This window comes from Xiphias gladius, chromosome 17 (genome assembly GCF_016859285.1).
Source record: "Xiphias gladius isolate SHS-SW01 ecotype Sanya breed wild chromosome 17, ASM1685928v1, whole genome shotgun sequence".
NCBI classification, from domain to species: domain Eukaryota; kingdom Metazoa; phylum Chordata; class Actinopteri; order Istiophoriformes; family Xiphiidae; genus Xiphias; species Xiphias gladius.
This window is the reverse complement of record NC_053416.1, coordinates 4,710,655-4,737,451: the sequence shown is the minus strand read 5'-3', so window position 1 is coordinate 4,737,451 and position 26,797 is coordinate 4,710,655. Positions and strand designations below refer to the sequence as shown.

Genomic DNA, 26,797 nt, shown 5'->3' with positions numbered 1-26,797 from the left:
CTGGACTAAGCGAAATCAATTCTACAACGAACAATAAAGCACTCGCTACTAAAATAAATGGCAGTCAGGGCTCCACCCGTAGACAAGCAGAGCACGGTTACAAATTTTCTGTGCGGTAACACTGATAATTTGGAATGTTAAATTAATACATTACATACCTCCGCACCAGCTATCAGTCCTCCATCTCTTTTCAGCTTTTAAAGTTATGGCAGACCCACTGTATCAATGATTAAAAAATAGAATACCTCAGGGTGCCTGCACCTCCACGGTGCCCGAACAATAAAAACACTAGGGTGAATATAAAACACAGTTAATGATTAAAAAAAGGTACCAGAGCCACAAGTGTACAAAACAGTGTCAGCCACATGGGGAGAGTGTGGGGGCAGCCTGCAGTCTCCACACCTGCTGGGGATGAGCCCACACATTCGCCTGTGCCTCTCACCTGATTGGCTATCGCCCCCCCCTGCACGGCTCCTAGTGTCCCTGCACTACACTCGCTAACATTGTGACCCCCCTCCCCCCCACGGTTCCACGGACACAGCTGCCCAGAGGCCTGTACTACAAAGCAGGGTTTGGGGTTAGCGAAGGTAACTTCGGGTTTAACCCCGGGTCTTCAGGGCTACGACGGTGGTCCACTTCCCGCCGGGCCACATCGCCGTGGTAACTGCTCCGGACTGCAGGTTAACATCGGAGCAACAGATCAAAACCTGTCAACAGTCCGAATACTGACCAATCAGATCACTGGGACAGAGAGTTTACAATATAGTGACAAATTATAAAGAGCAATAGATATTTTAGTAGTTCAGTCGAAATAGTTTTGCTGTTTGAGACCTTCCATGTGTCCACTGGTTTTAAAACAGAGCTTCTAATAAATGGAGGGAGAGTTTATCACACTACAAATCTACACGATAACTTTTGTAGCTTCATTTTAATTGAACAGATATTCTTTCATTCCCGACAGGGTTCCCGACGGTGTCGATGACTTTACACTCTTATTCTACCACTGCAGCTTGCGAGTAGCACGAGGAGACGATGATTGGAAATAAAAACGAATCCCTCTGATGTCTTAGGAAAATTATCCGCACACTGCTCAATATTTCCCATGAAGATGAATGAAGATGCCAGTCAGATTGACCTCATCGGACACGAACTACTTCTCTTCTCTTCTCTGCTTCGGCAGCGGAAACAGTCCAACATTTACTTTAACTTTTTTTTTTAAAATCTGCATCATATATTCATAAGAATTTGTTCATCATCAGACACAAGATCAAAAATACTCAGTAAGAAACTTAATAATGATTCCTGTACTTATTTAAAGTATGACTTTAATAGTTGGAAATTATTTCTAGTGTTTCACACACGCACACATTCACACACCGATGATAAATTTGGGGTTCAGCGTCCTGCCCGAGGACACTTTGACATGCGGACGGGAGGAGCCGGGGATCGAACCCCCGACCTGGTTAGTGGACGACCTGCTCTACCGCCTGAGCCCAACCGCCCCCATTACTGCATCTTCATAGGTGCTGGTCTGGGTGTTCTATCTTGAGCATTTATAAACTTAAACTAACGCTATAAATTCCCAGTGTTCACAGCGATTTGGGTGATTTACTGATGAGACGGTATATTGATTAAAAATGGCATCAATTTGGTAGAAATGCTTTCAGACCTTTATGTTACATCGAAACACTGTTTTCTGCGTTTTCTTTAACTACATTTCAGCCTGTGACAGGTCCATTCCACAGGTTCGCTGGCCGACTGACTTGTTTACGAGCGGAACGAGCCAGTCGAAAGGCTCCACCGTCAGGCCAAAACCATCAATGAGACAGGCACCCCTAGCCGCTGATTAAATGGTCGGTGCTCTGCTCTCCCCGGCACAGCAAAACAACATCCCGTCTTCGGACAGAGCTCCCTGTCCGCTTTTCCCGAGAGCAAGCCGAGCAGAAAGCCTCTTGCCTCGAGCGCTCTGTAAACAGCAACGGCCGTAGCTCGACTTTGCCTTGTAGCATTTCTACGTGAAAACCGCCAAACTGGGCTTTTTACTCTCCCTTGCTCGGCGAGGGTGAGACCAATGACAGGTTGGTCCAAAATAGCAACTGAAACAGAACAGACAACCCCTGAAAAAACTGTTATTGAGTTTGACTCAAACATCGGCTCTACACTTGCACTGAAAGCCGCTGCGATGCGCTGAGCTACCGGGTCTACTGGAACCTCCCCCCAGTTTTATTCCTACTAAAACGAAGAGCACTGTAAGAATTAAAGGCCACGTGCTCTATACTGTATGTGCGAGTCCAATGCATCCACTCTTCGATGTAGATGCCTGCTGGAGAGCTGCAGGCAGTGGTTCCAAGCAGGTTCTAGCCTCGATTTTCTAAATCATTTTCACATTTAGTCACCGTGAAGGTGCATTTTCAGCCATAAACAGCATGTTATCCGCCGTCAGGATGAGCTTTTCCTGGTGCGAAAACACTATGGAAATACTTTGGAGTCATATGTCAAAGGTTTAGAGATGTAATGATGCAAATTGTAAACTACCTTACCCAGTAGTTATGATTTGAAACAAAAAAAAGAAAAGAAAAAAGATTGAGACTGCGAGACTGTGACTGTGATTTCTGCTGGCACCGTTACTCTGTAATCATTGAGTGACAAATGATAACCACCGTACACATTGGAAATATGGTCATTTTGAAAGCGTAGCGTGTACTTAAATCAAATAAACCTTGACAAGATCAGGGCCCAGAATGGTGGATGCGCCTTTGCTGTTTGATACCAGTTTTGCAGGAACGTAATTTTGTATTTTTGGATGCCATTTCACGCTCCCACAGAGAGAACACGGCATACGAGAGGAGCAACAGGACTTTGTCTCTCCAAACGCAAGGCAGTGCTCCGCACTCCGAATATTGATTGTCCAAAATTACATTGGATTATTGTTTTTAAAGCCATAAACTGTGCAGGCACTTTGAAAGGGATACTCAATCAGAGTTCAATGACACTCCACTCCACTCTCATGCTCTCAAAAGACATAATCCACTCCCGCCCCCCACTCATGGGCTCAAAACCCAACGCTCTAATCCATCATGTGGTTTAAATGAAATCCTTATGGATACCCTTGTATCTTCTTGCAATTACCAACATGTAGCCCACTATATGGAAAACCCATACTGCGCCTTGTTTCGCACAGCTTCTCCTGGAGGCAGTGAGCTTTCGTCTCCCGTGTGAGGCACGGACTTCTCCTCTGGCTCGCAGCAGAGAAAAATCGTAGTTACAAGTTACACGCTGTTCTTGTGAAAATGATTTACTAAAGAAAATCGTTAACAACTGTCCAGCATGTCTTTTGGATTTACTTTGGTTCAACACTGTAATATGGGCTTCGACTTGTGCCGTAGGTGTGCCATGTATACGACTGAGGAATGTGGCCATGTACTGAGATATGCACAGGATCTTAAAAGAACAGACAAGTGAAACGAGCAGTGGGCACTCAGGGGCATTAAAGAAATCTGTCATCTTTCACGTTATGGCTCTTGGAAATGAGTTCGTCTTTTACTCGCCCAACTATTCACAGTAGCAGGGGGGGGCAACCTTTTTCCTGCCACTGTACCCGCCGATCAGCCACAGCATTAAAACACATAACTGGTGTTAATGCTGTGGCTGACCCGTGTGACCTGCAGTATAGAGTAGTACAATACAGTTTAGTGTGGTACTGTATGTGCCGGAGTAACGTATGGTACACTGATATTTGCAATGTATAGGAATGAACAGGACTCTAAAGTATAGTAGAGAGAGGAGTGTGTAGCAAAGATATTATAAACTTGATCTGGTGTAACGGTTGTTGGAGAGTGAATTTTAATTATGTAAATTTGTACAATACGCCCTCTGTTCCCGTGCTTTAAGGTCATTAATCTTTCAGTTCGAAAAAAAATATAAAATAAAATGCAGAATCACATCTTTACAACAACATCAAAAACCACAAATACGTGTGTGTGTGGCACAGTGGACTTACCGGTAACTGTTTCTCCAGGCAGTTGTTGAAATTTTTGATTTGGTTGGGCTTCAGCTTCTTGAGGGGGATCCGCGTCTCCCCGATGAACTCGTTGTGGCGGAATTTGTCCTCATCACACACCGAAATCCTGGGAGGAGAAGAACAAAGTGGGCGGAGGACGACATTAATGAAGCGAGGCTCGGGGGTAAAGCGTTGCTTCCGAGGTCGAGTCTTAACACCGTTAAAAAAAACCAGTCGTCTTCCACCACGGGGGGGTTCAGGTCTCACCAGAGCTGCTGCCACTGACCCCCTGAGGCCACTGCCCTCATAGCGCTGACATAAAACCCTAGTAGTTCTGCAGAGAAGGCCTTCATGAGCTTCTTGTTAAACAATGCTGGAACGTACAGCATCTCGCTCATCTTATTCACTCAATTAGTGCAGCTTGAAATGAATTATGCTGTGGTGCACAGTACATTCGGCCTGTTTACATTTGTATTATTTTCCCATTTTCTCTCTTTCCACGGAACACGTAAACACACGTCCTCTTTTCAATGCATGACAACATCCTTTGTAAACACGAGTGTGTGTTTTTCGGTTTATTCTTCAATCAAAAAAGAAGATTCATTACATTACACGGTAGACAGTGGAGTGTAACTGCTTACAAAAGGTAATGGTTGCTGGTGAACTGAACGGCATTTCTTTATTCAAAAAACCACTGAGGACAAAGGCACACACGCAGTGCACTGTGCTTCGTGTTTTAATTTCCAGACTGGAGATCTATATTCCTCTCTGCCTTTTCATTAAATTTATAATGAAAGTCAATTATTGGCGGGGGAACAGCGCTCCTCTCAGCGGACGTATGTCGTCAATGAATGCAGAGCGCGGCCCCAGCGCAAGTGCACTCACAGCTCTGACGTGACATGGTTCACACAAGCTCGTGATCCACATCCAGCTCCTGTAGAGGAACACTGTTTTGTTTCAAGTGGTTTCTGGTAAATGATCACCCGGCGTATGGAGGAAAACGTGCGCCCCATGGCACGAAGGCTGCGTGAAACCCACAATGAAACTCCACAGATAAAAAAAAACAACAACAAACAAACACACACACAAAAAAAAAAAACCTATTTGCTACGAGGACAGGTGGAGCTGAACTCAAATGTCAATCTACAACAAGACATGGGAGGTGTTATTTGGAAATGTGGAGGCCTTTCGCACCGTCTATCGTTTCTGGAAAATGGTTAATCAAGGCAGCGTTACGGGGAATAGATTTTTGGTGGGTGCCCAGGCAAGTGTCCATCAGATCACATCTGTAAGAAGCGGTTCATGGCGCAGACATTCGTTGTTGTTCGTCGACATTACAGTCCCGGTTTTGCTGCTCTGCAAAATTAAAAAAAGAAATATTTGCGGAGCATTGATAAGGTTGCCGATCAATAACAGTGACGCAGCAGTTACTTCCCCAGCCGAGATACAGCCTGTTCTCTTTCCAGTTAAAATGATTTTTAAAAATAAATAATTTGAGGGGTGATGAATTAATGATCAGATTTGAAATAATTAGCACTTGTGTGTTCCTCTGCCGGTAATCCAATAAAGCCTGAGGATGGATAGGATGAATGAACATCCAATTTGGTGTCAGCAGTGGAAAGAAACGCTACCAGTTTCTTGGAAAGTTCATTTAATCCCACGATACAACAGTGCTGACTGATTGTAAGAGGCTTAACAGAAGGGGGCTTCAATAACTATTTGCTATATAACAGGCACTCAATATAATTGACTCTATATTGTGAAGTAAACTGAGATTTTGGACACTTGAGAATCTTTTTGCGTCGTGGCCGTCGACGCTGGTGTTGTGCCACCGTTAAAGCTTGCGTCTATAAAATATGATGCATCGCAGCGGAAAGTTGTGTACATTTGATGGGAACTACTTCTTTTTCGTTCAAGTGTGGACATTTTTGCGGACGATATCATGCAAAAAGGTTCACACCCAGAATTCTGACAGCCGCACAAGATGGTGGACGGTAAATACAGGGCACCTGATAGTAAATAGGGAGTGATTTTACAGCCAATGCCAGCAGCTCTTGTAAGGTGGTACGTAGGCACAGGGATGCTCTGAGCAAAACATGCTCACAATGACGTGCAAACGTTTAGCTGGCATTATGTACAGCTGAGGCTCATGGGAATATCATTAGTTTTGCACATATGTGGCCATAAACCAAACTACAGGAGAGGCTGAAACTTTGACCCGATGATGGTGCCAGAAGAGACGTAAAGGGGTCACCAAAGTTTTTAACAATTTCCCCCTGAGGGGAAGGTTGATGTCTGTACAAAATCTTTGACGTCATTTCACTCAAAACCACAAATGTGAACCGGATGTAGACACGAGAGGAAAAGTCAGGGGATCACCAAAGTCCCGAGGATTCATTGTCTGGGGATCGTGAAGACCCGTACAAAGTTTTTGTGCCAATATGTTCAGGAGATGTCGAGATATTTCGCAGGATGAGCAATATTTTTTGATCTGCCCCCACACACACACACACACACACACACACACACACACACACACACACACACACACACACACACACACACACACACACACACAACCAACTACAGGCAGGAGAATGAGGACTAATATGTTGAACAGTGCCCCATTCACGATGGAAACACACTCATACACACACAGAGTAGGTACTGAGATGCTTCTGGGGGGAAAATAGAAAGCTAAAGCAAACGAAAATCCTCCGCTGCATTACGGCCCACCTGTCACTGGGATATGTGCTGTAGCTACCAAAATGATTATGCATAGGATTGCATAATCTACTTCCAGCACTTGATTGCACAGTGTTAACACTTTGGTAAAAATAAAGGAGCAAAGAACAGTGAAGTAACACTTCCATTGCGTAACAGTCTCATATTTATCATAGGAAGTAGGAGTTTCTGTTCCAGGTTTTAGTCTATTCTCAGGTGCTGTAGTGAAACACAAATAAGCAACAAAACATGAAGTCGTTTCGCCCAAGCAAAAGTGCCGTGTGGAGATTACACAAACAAAGGATTTCCCCACTGTTATTCTGACCGGGGGGGTTTCGCCCTGGCACGGAAACCCGCGTCCTTGGCCGAGGCCAGTGTCGAACAAACATACACCAGACCTCAGAGGGAAAAAAATCAGGGTTCTTCCCTGGCGCGTGCCCCCGTCCCTCCAGCGAGTTCGGCGCATATCCGTTCGGTAGTTTTAGCGTAATCCTGCCGACAAACAAACGAACGGACAGACAGGCCGACCGACCGACCGACCGACCGGCAGACACGGGTGATTACATAACCTCCTTGGCAGAGGTAATAACGACATCAGTCATTTCTGGCTAACATGGTCATTGCCACACAGAGGCTGAAAATACAGTGATTTACCTCAGGAGCCAGGAAGAAGAGAAACTGTCACACATCACTGCTACATGACATCGACGTTCTAAAATCTCTCAAAACACATCCACAGCAGTTAAGGCTAAACATTTCTTCTCTTCCTTCTTCTCTTCTTTCTCTTGCATTCCTCTCATTTCCTCCCTTCTTTTCTCTCCTCTCCTTCCTTTCAGTTCATTTGTCCTTTTCCCATATATCTCTTCCATTACCTTCTATTTTGTTTCTTCATTCTCTTCTGTTCATGTCAATTATTTCCTTTTTTTTCATTCCTGTCCTTTCCTTCTTTTTCCCCTTTCGCTTAAATTCCCCATTTTTTCGTTTCTTTTCTTCCATTTTTTTCATTTTTGCCTTTCATTCCTCTGCCTTCCTTCCTATCCTGCCCTTCCTCTCCTCTTTCCCTTAGATTCACCTTCTCCCATTTGCCTCCGTCTTTTTTCTTTTCCTCCTTCTTCTTTTCATTTTCTAAATTCTTTTATGCCCCCATTCCCTTCGTTTCCTTGCTAACTTTCCTCTATTCCCCTGCCATACCTTTTGTTTCCTTCCTCCCTACCTGTCTTCCCCTTCCACTGCTTTCATTATCCTCGATATTTTCCTCCCCTTTCAGCCATTTGCTTCCTTCCTTCCGTTATTTTCCTTTTTTATTTGCCATTGGTCGTTTCTTTCTTTCTGTATTTCTGTATTTCTTTACCTGAGTGTTTTGCGGACCATATCCTCATCGGTGATGCCGTAGTAGGTCAGGGTCTCGCTCCAGACAGGGTTGAGAGTGTTGTGCAGGGTCTTGGTTCTAAGTTTATTGGCCTGAAAGACAAACAGAGAAGTTTGCCATTGAACAGAACTGAACATGATAAATGATAAACTGCTTTCTCACTCTGACGGCTCGGGAGAGCTCATCCCTCAGGTGTCAGTTTCAATGAAATGCTGACAAAATTCTATAAACATCCTTGAAAATATACAAAGCTTCGCTGCCCTGCTGAAAATTTGTCAGTGCATTGACGTCTGGCGGCACAAATGCAAACACAAGCTCTTTGCTGCATACTGAACACTGCTGGGAATGAAAAATAAACAGTAGATTGCATTTACAAGTGACAGGCATTATCAAAGCAATGCAGGAAGTGAATGAAAAACACTGAATACAATGTGATGAATACTCTGAAGTTAAAAGATACATGGAATGAGTCAGTTCTGGCTCAGCCTGTTTCTGTCAACACTTCATTTCAGTATGAACATTGTCAGGCATGAAATTCCCAGCAACAACAAAAAACAACAACAAAAAAAACATCTTTATACTTGAGCCACAGGCTGCAACAATACGGGGCCAAAACAGGAGTCCAATCACACACATCTAAGACGATTAATACGTTAAGGATTAAGACATTTATAATTGATATGCACATACAGCATGACAAGCAGCATACCTTAAGGTTTATAAAATACAACAGAAACCTAAAACTACAAAGTCCTGGAATAATACAATACAAAATAAGCATTTTTGTTATAGGACGATTGGACAGCAGCCAGTTCGAGTCCCTAGTCCAAACAAGAGACAATTTTCAAAATTGGCACTTTAAAGGAATACTTTCCCCCTTTCTTTCCAAGACTGGAGATTGATACCGCTCTCATGACTGTGTTCTAAGTACAGCAGCTGGGAAACAGCTGGCCTGGCTCTGTCAGACCAGCACCTCTAAAGGTGGGTTATTTATATTTTTACGCTGTACATAAACATAAATGTAAAATCAAAAATGTTGTTGTTATGTGCTGTAGCTATTTCTTGATGACCAGTTTGGCCATCCACTATTGCCTCCTCTATTGGAGGGCATGGCACATTAAGGGTTTGGCCACGATTGCTGATCTATTCAAGGAAGGTGTGTTCTACACCTACAGGGCTTGAACGATCAATATCATTTTAAGGGGACTTTTCGGAAATACCTCCAGTTACAGGGTTGCGCGCAGTCCATAGGTTACTTTTCAGAACAGGATGAAGGAGTATTGCAAAGGCTTTCAACGCTTCCACACGATACACAAGCATCCTCTGCATTTTATAAATCGGCCTGGAAAAATGATGTGTATGGTAAAAGTGAGAGCCCGGGGACGACGTGGCAAAGGGACCTGGACACTGAGCTGGAACGGGAGGTCTGGGAGAATGCCGTCCATAACATGGGTTGGCCAGTGAGGGATAGGAAGAGCAAATTCATACATTATAAAATAATTCACAGTTGGTATTGGACTTTAAAAACTTGGTTTGAATCAAAGCAACGATTGCTGGAAACGTTGCTGTTGCTCTGTGGGTACTTTTCTACACCTCATGTGGGACCGTCCGCTGGCTTCCCCATTTTGGACCCAAGTGGTTGGGGCAAATGAGGATTGGCCGGATCAGCCTTTTCCAAGAACGCCACGTTTTTGCCTTCTCAAGTCGGTTCTTCCAGCTGGACTTACAGAGGCGCAGTCCGTAGTAGCCCTTCCGGGCTTCCTTACTGCAGCCGGGATTATACGGAGGAACTGGAAAAACATAAGCACACCTTGCCATGGGGACTGGATCAAACTCAGGGCGGTTACAGCTTCACACGAGTTAATGCTGGCCGGACTTAGAGATTGAAATTCATTGAAAGCGGAGCAGCTTTCTCAGCTTTATTAATGGCGAGGATCATTAGATAGCAATGTGTAAGAGAAAGCCTTAATGCATGTCATGTGGGGTGTGGTGTCTTGTGGGGAGGGGGAGTTGCCGTGAGCTGCCATGCTGTGCCGTTGTGTTCGCAGTTAGCTTTTGTTCTCTGTATGTTTCCGTGTACTCTGTTCCCTGCAGGCTACGACAGAAATGTTTTACACTGCACTGTTGCACGGTGTTTGAGCAAAATAATAAACCTGAATCACAAGGAGGGTCGCCCCCTCCAGGAGGGGGTTCGAACATGTCAGCGCCAATGAAATGATGATGAAAAAACAGGATTTACTCTCCAGATGCATTTTGTGTCACGGTGGTCTACATCGAACGGGATCCCTCGTGGTTATATCAGAAAATAGTCGTTTTAGTGGCTTGGTAAGCAAGAGTTGCATCGATAAATATCAAAGTAGACACCGGACCGTTTCATAAAATTTTCACTGGCTTACTTTGTCAGATTTGCATCGACTGCAGTCATGGCGAGGTGATGAAAATCACTGCTACGCAGGTTTGTCAGTGGAATGTCGGGCGGGGAAATCCCCTGAGCACGCCACTGAACATAACAAGATGAGGATGATGATACTGTTTTGTGAGACATGGGCGAGGGCATGTGACTCTGTTGAATTGAATCAATTAGCTGGTTTGATTATTTGCAAGTCTGATGGCAGGCTTCCACATAACAAGCCTCTCGCTGATTGTTTCTCCCTCAATCAGTGGTTGTTTCCCACAGGAAGGGTGTTGAACACACACACACACACACACACACACACACGTACACACACAAACACACACACACACACACACACACACACACACACACACACACACGTACACACACACACACACACACACACACACACACACACGTACATATGCACGAAGAGTTTTCAAAGTGATGTTTTAAAGGCTGACAACCTCATTTTGTATAAAAATAAAAAAAAAATATTTTACTCCATAATTAAATTCAATTATTAAATTTGAATCTTAGACACTTTCCGTTAGTTATTAATTTATTTTCTCCCTTCTTTCTGTGCTACATTACAAGTTTTTCCAGGTTTTTGATCTTGTGGGAGTAAAATATCTCTGAAACAGCATTTCCTGTAGTGCATTACCTCTGTGGACTCCAGTTATTATGTCATGAGTCCAAATTCCTCCCATTCCCACCCGCCAATCTGTCTGGACCGGCAACCTGAAAGCATTTAAAATTTTCTGAAGATTTCAAATATTTCCACGGTTTATCTGTTCATTTAGCCAAGCTGTTCAATTCTCTCCATGCATTAATATAGTCAGGCTGGTCTCAGAGCTCTGAATCGCCGTCCAAGTTTCAGATTTGCGCCGCAATCTAAATAGGCTCTGATGTTCTGCTCATGGACAGCTGTTGGAGAAACAACTGACCAATCAGAGCTTTGTAGGCGGGACCAAGAATGTGGACGTCCTCGTCCTACATTGGTAGCTGGCTATTTAACCATATCCGTGAAAAGAGTGACAGCAAAATGGTCACAGTAATGGCAACAGGGGTGGATGAGATTGACAAGGCTTTGCAGGTTGTTGCTGGTCGACCTACATAGGTAGCAACTCTTAAAGTGGTCAAGGGGGCACTTGCTTCAGGTTTCGGCTTCTTTGGTATCGGACTGACTGGTGGGGAGTCCCAGGCATTCAACCTCTGCAGGGTCGTTTACACCCTGAAGGTAATCTTCATAGAAACCTTGAATGGGTATATCTCGTCAGTTGTTGTGAAAAGCGTAAAGGTAAATGTTCCCTAGCAACCGCTATGGCAATCACGACTGATGGTTGGGTCGGTTAAGACAAGAGGAAGAAGAGGAAACTGTCTAATATGAACACAATGTCAGAACGAATGAAGTGAAACAAAATGGTAATTCAGGATGATTGTGATAATTCAGGATGATGGGTATAATTCCAAGGGAGCAACACTAAAATCACCGAATAATACAAATATTAAACACCTCTATTTTACCAAAAAAATGGATGTTTTTCCTCAAAATAGTCAAATTTACATTTTGATTACACAATAAGCTTTAAAAATCAACATGTGCAATTCGTGCCTAACTGCATCTCTCCCTACGGCCTATTTCACCCTCGTATATGAAGAAATGATATTTTCTCCCCAGCCCGGATACACACAGAGGTATTGCCTGAATATGCCTGTATGCCCATACGGCGCAGGAAATGAGATCACTGCACAAGTCAATTACCGAACAGAATTGCTGGGTAGAATATGAAAAACCTTTTCCTGTGCAGGGGCAGGGAACACTGACCTAAAACATACGATGCCTTGTTAACAACGCAATTCTCCACAAATACGTCAACATGTGACATCGTACCTGTCCATTCAGCTGCTTAGTCACCGTCTAAAGCAGGGTTCCCATCCACCATATGAAGATAAAGGGGTTCCCAACTGAACGGTTGGTAGGGGTATGCGCCTCGGTTATTTCAAACACACTCCCCGGCAGGGATGGCGAAAGGCAGAAGAAGCCATCAGCTGAATTACAATGCAGTCGGATGAAAGTAACCCGTGGGCAGCGATGTCAATAAATCACAACGAAGCAGGAACGGCCTGAAGGCATGCTGCAACAAATATTTAATCGAGGGGGTTACAAAGCCTTAACCGGTCCAGATCCTTCTAATAACGTCATGTCAGAGTGGCGGGCCTCTGCCTTTAACTAGGGTGTCGGAAGCAGCGAAGTAAAGAGATAAAGGTCGAATCTGCGGGAGAGGGGGAGTTTCCTCTCCTACTCGTTGTGATCGGGATGCATTAAAGTGGGAGATAATTCACCGCCGCCACCTGCATCAGAGACGGAGAGCAGTGCTGCAAATGAGCGACTGGTGTCGCGAGTTTGTTTTTCTGCTGTAGAGGCTAAAAAGCCTCGCTTTCAAGCCAATTATTGCCGTAATTATTTTTGCATGGAGCTCGGGATCTATGCGCTAACTAGCTTTAGTTTTAAAAAAGGGGCTGGGGGGGGCTAAAACACAGAGTTGTGCAGGAGGCAGAACCAGGGGGCTGCACACACACTCCAGTTTTAGACTGTTAGGCAACCCTGTTTAAATCACAACAGGTCCCTCTTAAAAATCATTAACTCTACCAGCCGAAAACTTCTGGTTTAAAATTGTGACACCTGCATCTTCTTAACATTATCCGTGTTATTTGTTCTATAATACAGGTCAAGTAAAAAAAAAAAAAAATCTGTTTTTTTGGTGAGACTGGTTTTGTGTACATTTCAGGCCAAGTAGTAAAAATGACAGAGTCACACAGTAGACACCAAAACGGTAGAACTAAACATTATTCACCACAATTAAATATTTTTTTTCCGAACCATTAAACTACAGTGATTTAGGATTATCCTCCTAAAATTTGGGGGACTTTAAAAAGAAAGATCACAAAAACAGATCAAAATTGATGTGAAATTGATGCAGCAGGGGCCAAAATTTCCTGACTTTTCGTCCCTCGTATGGATCCTGCCTCAAAAAACCGACAAGTCCTCCAACTTACACGTCAATGACGGTAGTTTGTCTCTTCCCCTTGGATACAAACCCACGTGAGCTTGCCAGTATCAGGCCATACCGGACCTTCGTCGTCAAGAATAAACTATAACAAACACGCGGTTCAGGTTGTGGAACGGTCATGGTTTGGTCGGGTTTAGGCACAAAAAAAATTGCTCGGTTAGGTTCAGAAACAAATTGTGTTTTGGGATTATAGTAAGTAATTCTATGAAATTAGAGGACCTAAATTTAGAGTATGCAAAGGCCAAACTCAGTAGAGAGCTCAGGCGTTTATATGTTATATCGCCTGGAGGTGAACAGCCAGTGCGGCCGACCTTACAGTTAAGGGGCATTCGACTCTCGGCGGGCTTTCAGTTTACACCCTGTCGACTGACAGCTCATCATAGCGACCAGGCAGCGCTGCTGGTCTGATAACATTATAGCCGGACATGGTTCACAAAAAATCAATGTCACCTTCCCCTTTGTTACTGTGACTTCAATGGTGCGTTTGAAAAAGTGGCTCGGGCGATAAAACGATTCATTTTCCATAATGAAAAGACGTGGACTTAATTTCAGAGACATCTAAAAAAAAAAAAAAAACAGTTTGATGTCTCTGTGCATGAAAGTGAATCTATTTGAACAATCAAACTTTAGCACCGACTCCCTGTTTTATTCACGCCTCCACAAACATTGCTTTTATTTTCCAGCACTAGCAATCAATTTCATTCTCCCTGAACTGACAGTAAAAATATTAGGTTTTTCAAAACTATAAAGTCAAACAATTAATTAATTAATACATTGATTCAGTAAACGTTTTAATCATTTTAATCAGCCACTGAGTGTGTAATTCCTGCCTGTATTTTCTTTTTTATCAGCATCATGTCACACAAATGAGCTGTTACCATCTTAGACATTCAGCATTATCACAAGTCCAGCTCCACCAAATGCATCACCACTGCAGCTCACCCCCGCTCTGACCACCTGCGTCACTGACATTAACTCATGGACGCAAGCCAACTTCCACGAATCACGTGATCATTATCGGTCCCAGACCCCCCACCAAAACCACTCACAACTTCCGCCTTCACCACCGATCACTCCACTCTGTCTCCCTCCCCACTCGTTCGCAGACCCGAGTCACTTCCGACAGCAACCCTCTGCTTCGAACACCACGTCGACCGAATCACCAGAGCTGCCTTTTACCCTCTAAAAAACACAGCTCCGCCCCCGCCCATCGCTCTCGGTCTGTGCTGCTGAAACTTTGATCCATGCCCCCATCACATCCAGAAGTGACAACTGCGACAGCATTCTTTATGGGACTCATCATCCAAAGCCCTCAATAAACTCCAGTACATCCGGAACTCTGCTCAACGCCTGCTCACTCACTCCCGCTCCTGTGACCACATCACCCCTTCCTGTCCCACGATGGGTCAAGTTTCAAGGTCCTTGTCTTCACTCCCAAAGCCCTCCATAACCAGGTCCCCTCCTACCTCTGCGGACCAAGCACCGGACCTGGGGCGACATAGCGTCCTCCATAGCTTTCCCCCTCCCTCCAGGAGTCTCTCCCAACACCCATCAGAGAGTGCGCCGCTCTTTCCATGTTCAAAACTCCCTCAGAACTGCTTTTAATGTGTGATTAATGCCGTGTATCATATTTTTTATTGTATTATTTCTATGATCATTTTTAATTCATGTAAAGCATCTTTCCTGAAAAGTGCTCTATAAACAAAAATGTATTATCATTATTAAGTATGACAGTACAAATAGTTTAGATATCTGCCGCACCTTCTGTATGCCGAGTTTTTCAACTGCATCGCTTTATCACCTTGTGGTCCTGTGAAAACATCATCCTTTTACAGTATTTAATCCCTGTCAGTAAATGACAGTTTAATCTGGAATAATTACAGGCATTTCATTGTGTTTGATTGTGGTCTCAAAGGAGATGAAGCCATGATCTGGCTTTGCAGTAGAGCGTGAAGCTTCACTTCTGATTAGAGTGCAAGCAGAACTTATGACCTCTTTAGTGGGTCTTAATGAGGCTCTTCGACCGAGCCTAATGATTATTTTGAGAGCAAGCTGAGAGAATATTAGAGCAGGGGGACGGTGACGGCGTCTCGTTCTACTGGCGGGAATATGGAAAGGCCTCTGTCAGGCCTCCTACTGAGACAGGAGACAAGTCCTAGAGGCAACATGCCCTCATGGAGAGTTTCATTTCACTTACCGATCAAATAATCCACGGCATTTTCGTGTGAATGCATGCCCTGCTCTGCTGCTCTCTAAACTGAGCTGGAAGGAGCTGGGCAGTTGGCATTAGCAGCGATAACCTCCATAGCAGGACATAAACTCAAACCAATCACTGGAAAAAGATGTCACACTTTGTCAGTGACAAATGATCTCAGATAAGTAAAATGCAAAAAAAACAAGCTTTTCCTGAAGGGAAAAAAAAAAAAAAAAAACCTCATCAGAGACTGTTATAATAATTGTGTTCTCCTCAGAAAGTTTTAAAGGTACATTTCAACAAATCCTTTGGAAATGTGAGCGCCGTCTGTGACGCCATAGCGTCCATTCACAGAGGATACATGGCACCACTTCATCGGAAGGGACGGGATAGAGAGTTGATAGGAGCTGCAGATGGCGGGAGGATCAAGCCAAAACTCAGTGATGTTGATAACAAGAAGTGTGCATCTTGACCTCTCTCAGCCTTCGAAGAAAATGGGTGGTGAATGATGGTACAAACTGAAGCCTATAGATACTGAGAGAAGTGGTCAGTAAATGTTTGGAATATTACAGGCAAGTCGGCGAAAACACAATTTATGCTTGAAGTCAATATATACAGGAACTAGTTTGTCCTTGTTGTAATCTGAGTATAAATGAATATGAATAAGAATATGGATCACCCTTCAGGGTGAGAATATTCACAGCGATCTGGTCACTAGTTGTTGAGATATCTTGCTCCGGAACAAATCTATTGGACGGATATTAACACAGATCATATCTCTATTAGTCAGATTTCTCCTTTAACTGAAGTGGGGAGGAGCTGTCCAAATCAAACCAACAGAAGGCCGACTGTTGGTTTTGTTTTTATTGGCCTATTCCATTTGTTGTGTGACAATTGTTCTGCTACCGTTTCATTGCCGTCATCAGGCCCCGGGTGTCCTCACTTTCTCAGCGGCTAATTACAGATTCTAATGGAAATAATCACAACGCTATCTTTGCATTGTCACTAATTAGTCCATTTTTAAATTTCAGGAAAACATGTCGTGTCAGAACAAAGCACCGTCAGTGTCTGTACACATGAAGCAGTCAGTAATTTACTCCAGTCAGATATAAAGAGACTGAAAATGTTATTGACACTGTGTTTTGTACATAGCCGGTACAATATAACTCATCACATTGTCTGGCTGAGCACACACTGGGCAGAGTGGCATAGCTAACAATAAAGGATGGCATATGCATGGCAGACATGATGACTGTTTCCATCTGTCTGCAGAGATTAGGAGACACAGTTTATTTAGAGATCCAGAATAGCCTCAGCTATTCTCAGCAGTCATTGTATATTCCAATAACGGTGAGGAGTCAGTCCGTCAGAGCTGCATTATCTGTTGATTTATAAGTCGCAGTGTGAAATCAACGGTTTTGCAGTAATAATACCAGCTCTGCAGACCTCCTCAGCCATGTCATGAAAAGTAGAACCTACGGTAAAAATAAAAAGATGAAATGACAGCCTGTAAGTATCATTCACACTATTTCTCCAGGTGAAACTTTGTTCTGTTTCTTTTTGGTCTTCTGGTGATAAATGGCCATTGCGGTGGTGTTTTCTCCAGTTGTTCGTGTTGTTGGCCGCACCCTTTACGTTCATGGTACCAAAAGGATGAATGCTAATGACACTGTTCTTGCCCTGCCTTTAATTTCAAAGCTGTGATGTGTCCAACATTCAAGTTCATGACGGGACAGGGCTGGACACTAACGAATCAGTTGCAAGTTTACATGCTGATACGTTTAAATGTAAAATGCTACAGTAGCCTACATCTGTATGCTAACATACAGATGCTGTTAACATACATGGTCATTTAAAATTAGTAAACCACAAAGTTAAATGGTTATTTATCACCCATTTACACACCTGTCAGGTGTAACTACATACACAACACTGGCCTGAAGTCTAAGCCGAAGTTCTGTGGCAAGAGCAGACACAAAACAATTATAAAGTTCGGAGCAAAAGAACAAATGAAACGAGTCTGAAAAGGAACTAGAAGAAAGGGATATATGAGTCAGGTAGATGGATAATTGCACACCTTCAGCTTTCAGTAACTGCTTTTGTGGAATGTACTCATTCACAGGATCTATATTAGATTTGAAGAATTTAATGAAAGGATTAAATTAACATCAAGGCCTGCCGTCAGAGGCAAGCAAATTAAAGAATTCGCTGTCTCTTAAATAACAATCAGTGAGTCATTTTTTTATCTTGAAGTTTAAGACACATTCCCATTTTTTGTTTTATGTACGTGTATTATGTGATCATACTGGCTGAGAGGCAGCGATTGGGGTCTGACACGTGGAGACCCATGAGAGCTCTAGGGGCTCTTATACAACGGAACATAAGTTGTGTCTCTTCAGGTGCGTCCACTTGCGACGTTGAGCAGACCAAAGCTTGGTTCACAGCAATATGATTAGAGGCAAGGTCTTCACACGTGAAGCACATCGTTGGTAAGTGGGTACATTAGGTCAGCCAGTTAATGTTGTTTACATTGATGCAGCCTCGCGCTTACATATCCACACTCCGGTGCTCCTCGAGTCGTGAAATATATTATTAGCCTTCTCCTTATGTGGGTCTATTCACAGCCCGGAGAAACAGGAAGGGATCAGAGCAGAATATACTCTACGTATTCAATCAAAACTCAGACTGAAGCTGCATTTAAAAGGTGCTATATGTACATTTTTGCTATTGCTACATAGCCAACGTTAGCATTAACAGCTGTTTACTTACCAGTCTAGAAGAAACGTTGTCAGTTCAAGCATCAAATTTCATCTATAGTGTCTTTGGAAGCAGAGTGGACATGATTGCACATATTTATTTTTGTTCCTGTTCTTGTAGCCGCTGGATATCTTGTTTATGCTCTTGTGATCATGACTTAAAAGAAAGAGTTCAACATCTTTTGAAATACACTTATTTGATTTCTTTAGAAGCGAAGAAGAAAGAGATGCAGGCATGGAAAGTAAAAAAAATGTATTATTAATTAAAATGTTAACTACCTTGCTGGCGCCGGGCAGTAGGTGCAGCTTGACATAGGGGTCTGACAGCCCATTGTGGTCCATCGGCTTAAGCCCCTGGGGAAGAAGCACGGAGAAGCATTCATAAATCATGATGATATAAAAGTTCCTTGACAGTGTTACTTTTGAGAATATTATATTCTGTAGATTTGTGTGCAACAGTGTTAATTACACCCCCATGATATTGATAGGGGGTCACCAAAAACTTTACGATTCATCCTCTGGATCAAATATTATCCAGAGCAGATTTGATGAAATTCCGCCTAGTAGTCTGAATATCTCGCAAAAACTGGCAATTTGTTCCGACAATTGTGCACAAGGAAAGTTTACAAAATAGAGAAAGTGCATCCTCTGAGGACCACGGTATACTCAGGAAATTTCATGGCAGTCTGCAAGTTATTAAATGGTATGACAAGTTATGAAAGGTCAAGGGGGTCACCAAAAACATTCAAGAATTCATCATCTAGAGACCATGACCATCATCAAATTTAAACAAAATCTGGAAAACTGTTAAAATATCCTGTTCTAGAGCAACATGTGGAACAGACGGACAGCCCAACCAGCAGAGGCCCCAACATTTACGTTTTAAGCCTATTCATCTGCCCAGCAGGTTTCAACATATGCTCATAGCAACCAAGGTGTTGGTCGGAGAGATTTTGACCTGATGGTGGCACTAAACAGAAGGTCCTCAAAATCATGAGAAATCATCCTTGAATATCAATACCAAACGTTTTCTTATTTTTTAATATATTCCGTATTGTTATTCTTAAAAATGTTATAAAACACAGCATACAGACACCATCGGTATGAGTAGCAAGTCGAACTTCCTGTCGAAACAACCTTCACATAACTGGGGTTTTGTTTGGCTCAGGACATTTAAATCTGAATATGACATATTAAGAGCAGTTTAAAGTGTCACATATTATTTTGAGATTCGAGGCAAGTTGAGATTAACTAAAAATATCTGGAGCATTCACAGTGTGCAGATGTCATTCCTTGGACTGTGTCAATGTACTTTAAATGCTACTTCTTATTTCTGCCAAAAATCATTACACAAACTCTTTGTGTCTGAGGTGTGAGACATTCAGTACAGTACCACCTCAGCTGGAAACAACCTCCACATCACCCTGAGAAACACTGAAACTGACTAAAAAAAGAAGAGCAAATCAATGAGACTCATAGAAGGCACAGGGTGTAAAGGTCACTCATACACCAAACAAATAAAACAGCATCATGCGTGTGCCCACTGAAAGGACCTAAAGTGGTTCCAAACTGAAATTCGGAGGCAATAAACGGAAGAACTGAAACTGAACTGCAACTAGGAATGCTCAGTCAAAGTACAGACGGGTCACAAGTTAAAGGAAAAAGCTGAAAAATGAGCGGAGAACCAGGATGACAATACCCCCGTCCATAGAGCGTGTGGGGGTCACTGAATGGTTTGATGGGAATGAAAATGATGTTGTTAAAGGAGAACAGGCAAGAGTGATCACAATATATCTACAACCGCTAAGTCAAAAGTGACACGACATTTGGTCTTTACTTCAGCCATTCTACTGGTGCACTTCCATGAAGTTGGGGGAATCATAAGACGAAGAATTGCAGCAGCAGAAGCCAAGAAATTCTGACTTTGAGTGCCTCGTAGTGTTTGGGGTAAGCGTTTAAAAACACTGGATTCTACATTTTCCTTGATCAAACCACGAGCATCTTTTTGTTAGACCCTCCCTGTCTGGTAACCCCCCATGGTTTTCAAACTCCACCCTCTAACGCAAGCTAAAAAAAGTCAGTGTCCGAGCTGAGATAACACTATGACGTAAACAGGGTTTTTCTTGGTTTCTCAGACTTGACAAAGCTCCTCCAAAGCCAAACAATATATCACGCAACTATTTTGACAGGCTGAGTGGTACTCCTCAAGACTAAACTGACCTTTAAGTATAAAATCGGTGGAATTCCCTTTAAAGGCGACTTAGTACCGCACTTTCATGAAGTTGAGGGAACCCCTGAGTGCATGAAGACTTTTAATCTCTGTTATGGCTGAAATTTCAAAGAAGCTGGATCCTGGCATTGCAATTTTTTAGAGGTTTCAACAAAGGATCCTTTTTATGACTGATTAATGTGTCGATTATTTTTTACAATTAATCAATTCATTGTTTGGTCTATGAAATGTTTGAAAATGCTGAAAAATGCCCAGAGCCCAAGTTGATATCTTCAAATGTTTTGTTTGTCCGTCCAGTACTCCATAACCAAAATAGATTCAGTTCGTGGCGATAAAAAACAGAGAAAAGCGGCACGTCATCACATTTTGAGAAGAGGAAACAGTTCATCTGTAGCCTTTTTCCTTGAAATGACTTTGATATTCCATTATGAAAGGTGTTCACAATTACTTTTCTGTCGACGGACTAATCGATTAATCAGCTAATCGTTTCAGCCCTACCTTCATTAGAACTTCCCCGAATCTTAAATGGCCACTTCTTTCGAATCCCACACCTCAAGTTTCTCTCTTTTTTTTCTCCTCCCCTTATTTATTCAGTCAACAGAAGCAGAACATATAACACAATAGATATCAGACACTTTACAATACACATAGGGGAGACGAGGGGGGGTGTAAGCGGGAGTGTAAACGTGGTAGCGCATGGCAGAGATTTCACATCAGCCTAGTACCGTTATTTTAATTGTTCCCTGTCCCTTTAAGTTTTTTCCTTTAACAGTCCAAAAAAGGGAAAAACAAAACAAAAGTGACGTCTATTCACACACAATTATCAGGCTTGCCTCAATACCGAGCAGCCAGCAGGAATTACTGGCAGCAAAATGACGCTCAACTGTGTCTCTAATAAGGCAGCACTACTGCTTTAGATCCTGTCTGTACACAATAGAATCACAGTGACGCTAATTTCATTAGCTGCCTCTCAAAAACTAGTCCACATTTTAAAGGAACATAGTGTCCGGTATACTTAGTTCTCTGACATCTCAAGAAAGAACGCTGGAAGTTGAGACTAAAGATGCTATTGTACATTAGAAAAAACCAACAATGAAATCAGTTTAAGGGGAAAGACTCTGGGTCTTTTTGATTTTATGTGGGCAGAGCCAGATATGTCTACATGCAGGACGCTATCGCCTCAGCAGGATTAGATTTGTTTATGCTCCGGCTGGACAGGGTGTCTGTCCTCTGCCCCTCGAGGATGTTGTTGTTGTCATTTTATTGGTATATTTGCTGTAAATTTACTGCAAAGATCAAAGATAAATGAGAGTGGGCTCCCCACATGGCAAGTTGATAAACAGCAGCTGTTGGCAGTTTATTCGGAGAAAATGCAATCCCGTCTCCCAGAAATTACGTTTGTATAAAACTAATTTGCCGCAGCAAATACGTTTCGAATGAAACGTCATGCCGACTGGATTACAGTTTCCGTTAACATACTGACGATATGTTGTTAATTAACGAATTGGGCAAGTCACAAATGTGTAGAACACTGAATGTTGGTAAAATGCTCAGGACAATGTTTTTTTTCCGCCAACATATCTGGTCTTGCAGTACAATGCCCACTTGTAGTGACCGCAGCATTATTAAAGTCTTTTTTTTCTATGGTTATGTTTTGACTCTCGCAGCACTTGGCTAAGGTTAGGGAAAAAAGATGGTGGTCTGGTTTGATACAAAAAGAGTTCACAGAGACTTGAGACACAGCATGTTTAATTACTGTTTATTTAATCAAAACCATCCTCTTTCCCTAACCTTAACCAAGGCGCTTATTTTTGCCTAAGCTTTACCTCTCTTTCGTCGGAGTCCTGTGCTTCGTCCACCCAATGGCCAGTCCCAACCATTTCCCGATGACCCCGCTGTTAATAAGTGTTCTGCGCCATTCATTCAAAATTAATGTCGCCTCTGAACGTAATCCAGGCAGTGATTAAGTTTGTCATGAAAACGTAATTGGTAAAATAATTTTTTTTAGTATATGAGTGCAATTTCCAGGAGACAGGTTGTAAAATGAAATGAGATAGTTATTATTAAAGCCACATTGTTGGAGTCTTAGACTTTACTGAGATTTTTCTGCCTTCCCCCGTTCATGACCTTCGCCGGTGCAAAAAACAGTTTGCTTTGACGGATGTGAGTGAGAGCGAGAGAGAGAAACATGGTGCTTTGGAAAAAAAAAAAAAAACATACGTATGATAGTGCTGAGGTAGGTACAATGTACAATACACAATGCATGCTGAGTAGCCTATATTAAGATAATGTTTTAATGTTTTGACACATTCTTTTTTTCTGGTATAGGCATAACACTAACAAATAACCCTAGCTGCTTAAATGTTTTCTCTTTTGTTTAGATCCTTGTGATATTTCAGCAAAGTTCCAGGTTTGGTTTCCCAAAGTGGGAGGAGGGGGCCACAATGAAGTTGGTGGTTTTTCAACAAATGGCATTTTCTGCATTTGTATACATATGAAAATCTAATGTGGGAGATCTAATTATGAGAAAAGGCTATAGTACTTCCCATAATAATGGTAGTATAACAACAGTGACAAAAAAATATATCAACTGAAATCATCAGGGGGGCGTTTACTGGCTTTTCACAACCCTTTAGCAAGTTTTTCTCCACAAAAGCACATAGTGACAAATTCAGTGACCTTTTGGACAAACCTCAGCTACTCTCCATAGAAGAGAGTCACCAGTGTTGGCCCGTGAGTGCGAGGTCGGGCTTTCCTTCTGCAGGCGCGCCTCTCTATGCGTCTCATTCAATTGACCACGTGGCAGCTGACACAGACGTGAATGAGCTTCACGCCTGCGACGGTGTCGCAGTTATAAAAATCAGGGTTTCGGCAGTGCAGGGCTGCAGTTTGGAAATGGCTTGGAAGTGGCCGCTGGTTAACATGTGGTCTCAATTCTCAATGGGCCGCGTTTCAGTCACGATCTCATACTTGTTCTGTTGTCTGGAAAAACATGTAAATGAGAGCAACTTTATTGGGAATTCGGCTGCATTAAATTACTGTGAATGTGAGCACAGAGTAGGAGAAAAGCAAACAGATCAAGGGCGGTTTTGACCTAGTCTTGTTTACCTGAAAAACTTGCAATGGAGGAGTGGAGTAGGAGTACTTTTTTCAGCTCGGAGTTGTGTTTTTGCAATCTTACTCTCATGCTGCATACAACCTCCTACATACAGTTTCCCCTAAGGTAGAAGATCCTGTGTGTAGCCAGAGAGGCAGAGGGACCTTGGGCAAAAAAAAGGGCAAAAAAAGTCACAAAGCTAGAGATATTTTAGTGAGCGAATCAACAGAAACTGTGAAAGCATCCAGTAGCAGCAGCTATCCACGACAACAAGTCCAACCTGAAAGATCATATAGGATGTTTGTCCCTACCCCCTGACAGGAGGCATCGGAGCCTCTCCTGACAGAGCATCCCTGCAGCGGCAGGCGTACCGGACCTTGTGGTCATGGTTTGGTTAGGTTCAGGCACAAAAACTACTTGGTTAGGCGTTTCGGAGAGATTGTGGGTTTGGGTTAAAGTAACTACTTCGTTAAGGTTATGGGACCTTTGCTGTCACGGTTACAATAATAAAAAGTTGGTCAAGGTTATGGAAAGGTTTAATATGGGTAACAAGCAGTCGTCTCCTGACTTAAAGTCCATGTTTTATTGACCCGTCCGTTTACCCTGACCGTCTCCCTACATGCACTTTGTGGCTCTATAACAATGTCACCTGAATTCCTTGTTATCCACCCTCATAATCAGTTCGGCCACAGAGGGCTTTGTCACTTGAACGTAAACAAATAGCTTGCCAGAACCAAAACGTAAATCGATGACTTCTCAGTCAGAGACAAAAGAAAAACGTGCCATGTCTGTCGAACTTTGTTTCGATGGCTAAGTTGTGAGTTGCCAGAGCTTGGGAATTCATGTTATTTTGAAAGTTTTAAATGTTGCCGTGTTGTTTTGTAGCACAGTAGAGGTACAAATCGAAACACCGAGACAAGGAACTAACGAGATTATTTCTTTAACACAAAACCTATGATATTTTACCGAATACACCGTAGGACTACTTAAAAGTCAATGAAGACATCCGCACTGTGAATTACTTCAATTAGAGTCAAAGAGACATGCATTAAGACATGTTTGTAGCCCTGCTGCCTCACTGAGGGACATAACGGTCAACAGCAAAATCAAGGCAAAGCTGAGAGGCAGAGAGGGTCTGCTGTCCACAGTGCCTTGCAGAAATCAGGCGATACAACGCAGTCATCATTGACTTTGCAAGCCCAATGCCTGTGCCGGCCGTGACCCTTTCTCCTTGAAACCTTGTTTCGTATGGTCTCCTCCCTTGTACGAGGAGCGGCACGGGTGAGCCAAACACACAGAATCTTCAGCCATATGTAACACGCTTGATCTGAAATAGAAACACTATGAACTGTTGTTTTTTTCCCCATGTGAACTAAACATAAACATAAACCAGCTCAAAGCTTAACATGCCTCTAAAGTCGTAACTCCTTCTGTGGCTCCTCGGTCGCTGACTTTCATTTTTTTACTATTACGTGCACATCTGGCTGTTGTAATGTTACATTTTTTTGCGGCTATTTAGCCACGCTTTTTTGTCCGTGTTTTCCACACAGAGTTATTGAGACGGCACCGCGAGAGTTGATCGGAGAGGTTAATGCGCTGTCCTCATCTACCTCTATTGTTGCCTTCAGCAAACACCTGAGCTATCATTTAGGCAGGGGCACATCATGCGGGGCTGGACTGGGATGAACAGACAGCTGCGTCACGCTTCTGATTGCGCGAGCAGCCGGTGAATACTTGGTTGATCATAATTACCGAGGGGTTGGAGAAAAATGACCACTGCGAAAGGCAGATGGGTAACATGCATCAGTGTATCCACACATCCTTCCATCTCACACGTACTCATTCATAACAGCTCCCTGGAATAAAAGCCTATAAATGCTGTGAAATGAGGTTCGGCTCTCTTTGTTTAGGGAATTATGGGCTCCCTTGACATGTTTCGGAGGAAGTGAGGGGTGTAGCGGGCCTTGGCATGTGTGGTCGTGTCGGGTTGGAGCTGGAGTTGAACTGAAAACATCATAACGAACGGAAAAGGTGTTTCTCGTCCCCACTGGACTTTGTCGTAGTGATGCCGCCTTGTTTTCAGATCTCAGCATTGTTTCGGTGTCTGCGGTGTTATCGTCATGATTGTACGTGGATTTTGCAAAGCCTCTCAGTAAGCTTGTGAACATGAAGTAAGATATCGTTTACGTCACGACTGACCTTGCAATGGTGTCTTCATCACTAATGAGAGGAGCTCCAACGCAAAAAGCAGCTGATTCTGACAGTGACGCTGATGATTAAATACAGTAAGGATTTGAGGATTTAGTGTCACGGATTTGTCTGTGAATGGGTCAGTGTGACTGGTCTGCATCCAGCCAGGGAGCTCCCTCCCTGCTAATTTCCTGTCATCTCTCTAGTGTTGGCTATTTAGAAACGGCAGACATTTAAAAAAAAAAAAAAAAAAGGTTTTGTTCCTTCGTGTACTACACACCTATAAAACGTATACAACATAGATTTCATATTTTACATATTTTTACATTAAAGATTCACTTTGCTCTGCTTTAGTTTAAAAACATCAGTAGTGTATCTTTAACATTAAGGAAAGTGTGCACTGCAAGAAAATCCATTATAGTTAGCAACAGCAGGGTTAGCCCCATTACTATATATCTTTAGTAGTTATTAGTTATACAGTTGTTTTGTTTGTTTGTTTTGTATTTCTGTGCATGTATTTTATTTTCTGTTTGCTTTTGGTCTTCTTGTGGAACAATGCCCTTACATAAATCAATAAAGTGCCATCATATTAATATATGAAGCCTCAGAAAATACAGTTTATTTTGAGCAAATACTGTTCATGTTTATTTTCTAAGCCTTTCATCACCACACAGGTTCTTATTTTCCACAGTACTATCGGCCTCTTCATCGGCCAGGGCATATGTCTTCATTACCATATCTGACTGGCCTGGTAACCTGCAGGTGGAG

At 42.8% G+C, this 26,797-nt stretch overlaps 1 protein-coding gene across 1 annotated transcript in view; it reads right to left on the bottom strand.

Annotated features, from left to right (window-relative positions):
* The window catches only part of doc2b (double C2-like domains, beta), a 112,727-nt gene that overhangs the window by 17,750 nt on the left and 68,180 nt on the right, over nt 1–26,797 (bottom strand). The window contains exons 3-5 of the mRNA XM_040150906.1: nt 18,792–18,866; nt 8,076–8,185; nt 4,001–4,127 (exon numbers count right to left, since the gene is read on the bottom strand). Coding sequence (XP_040006840.1) covers nt 4,001–4,127; nt 8,076–8,185; nt 18,792–18,866 — 312 coding nt within the window. The remainder of the gene's footprint in view (nt 1–4,000; nt 4,128–8,075; nt 8,186–18,791; nt 18,867–26,797) is intronic.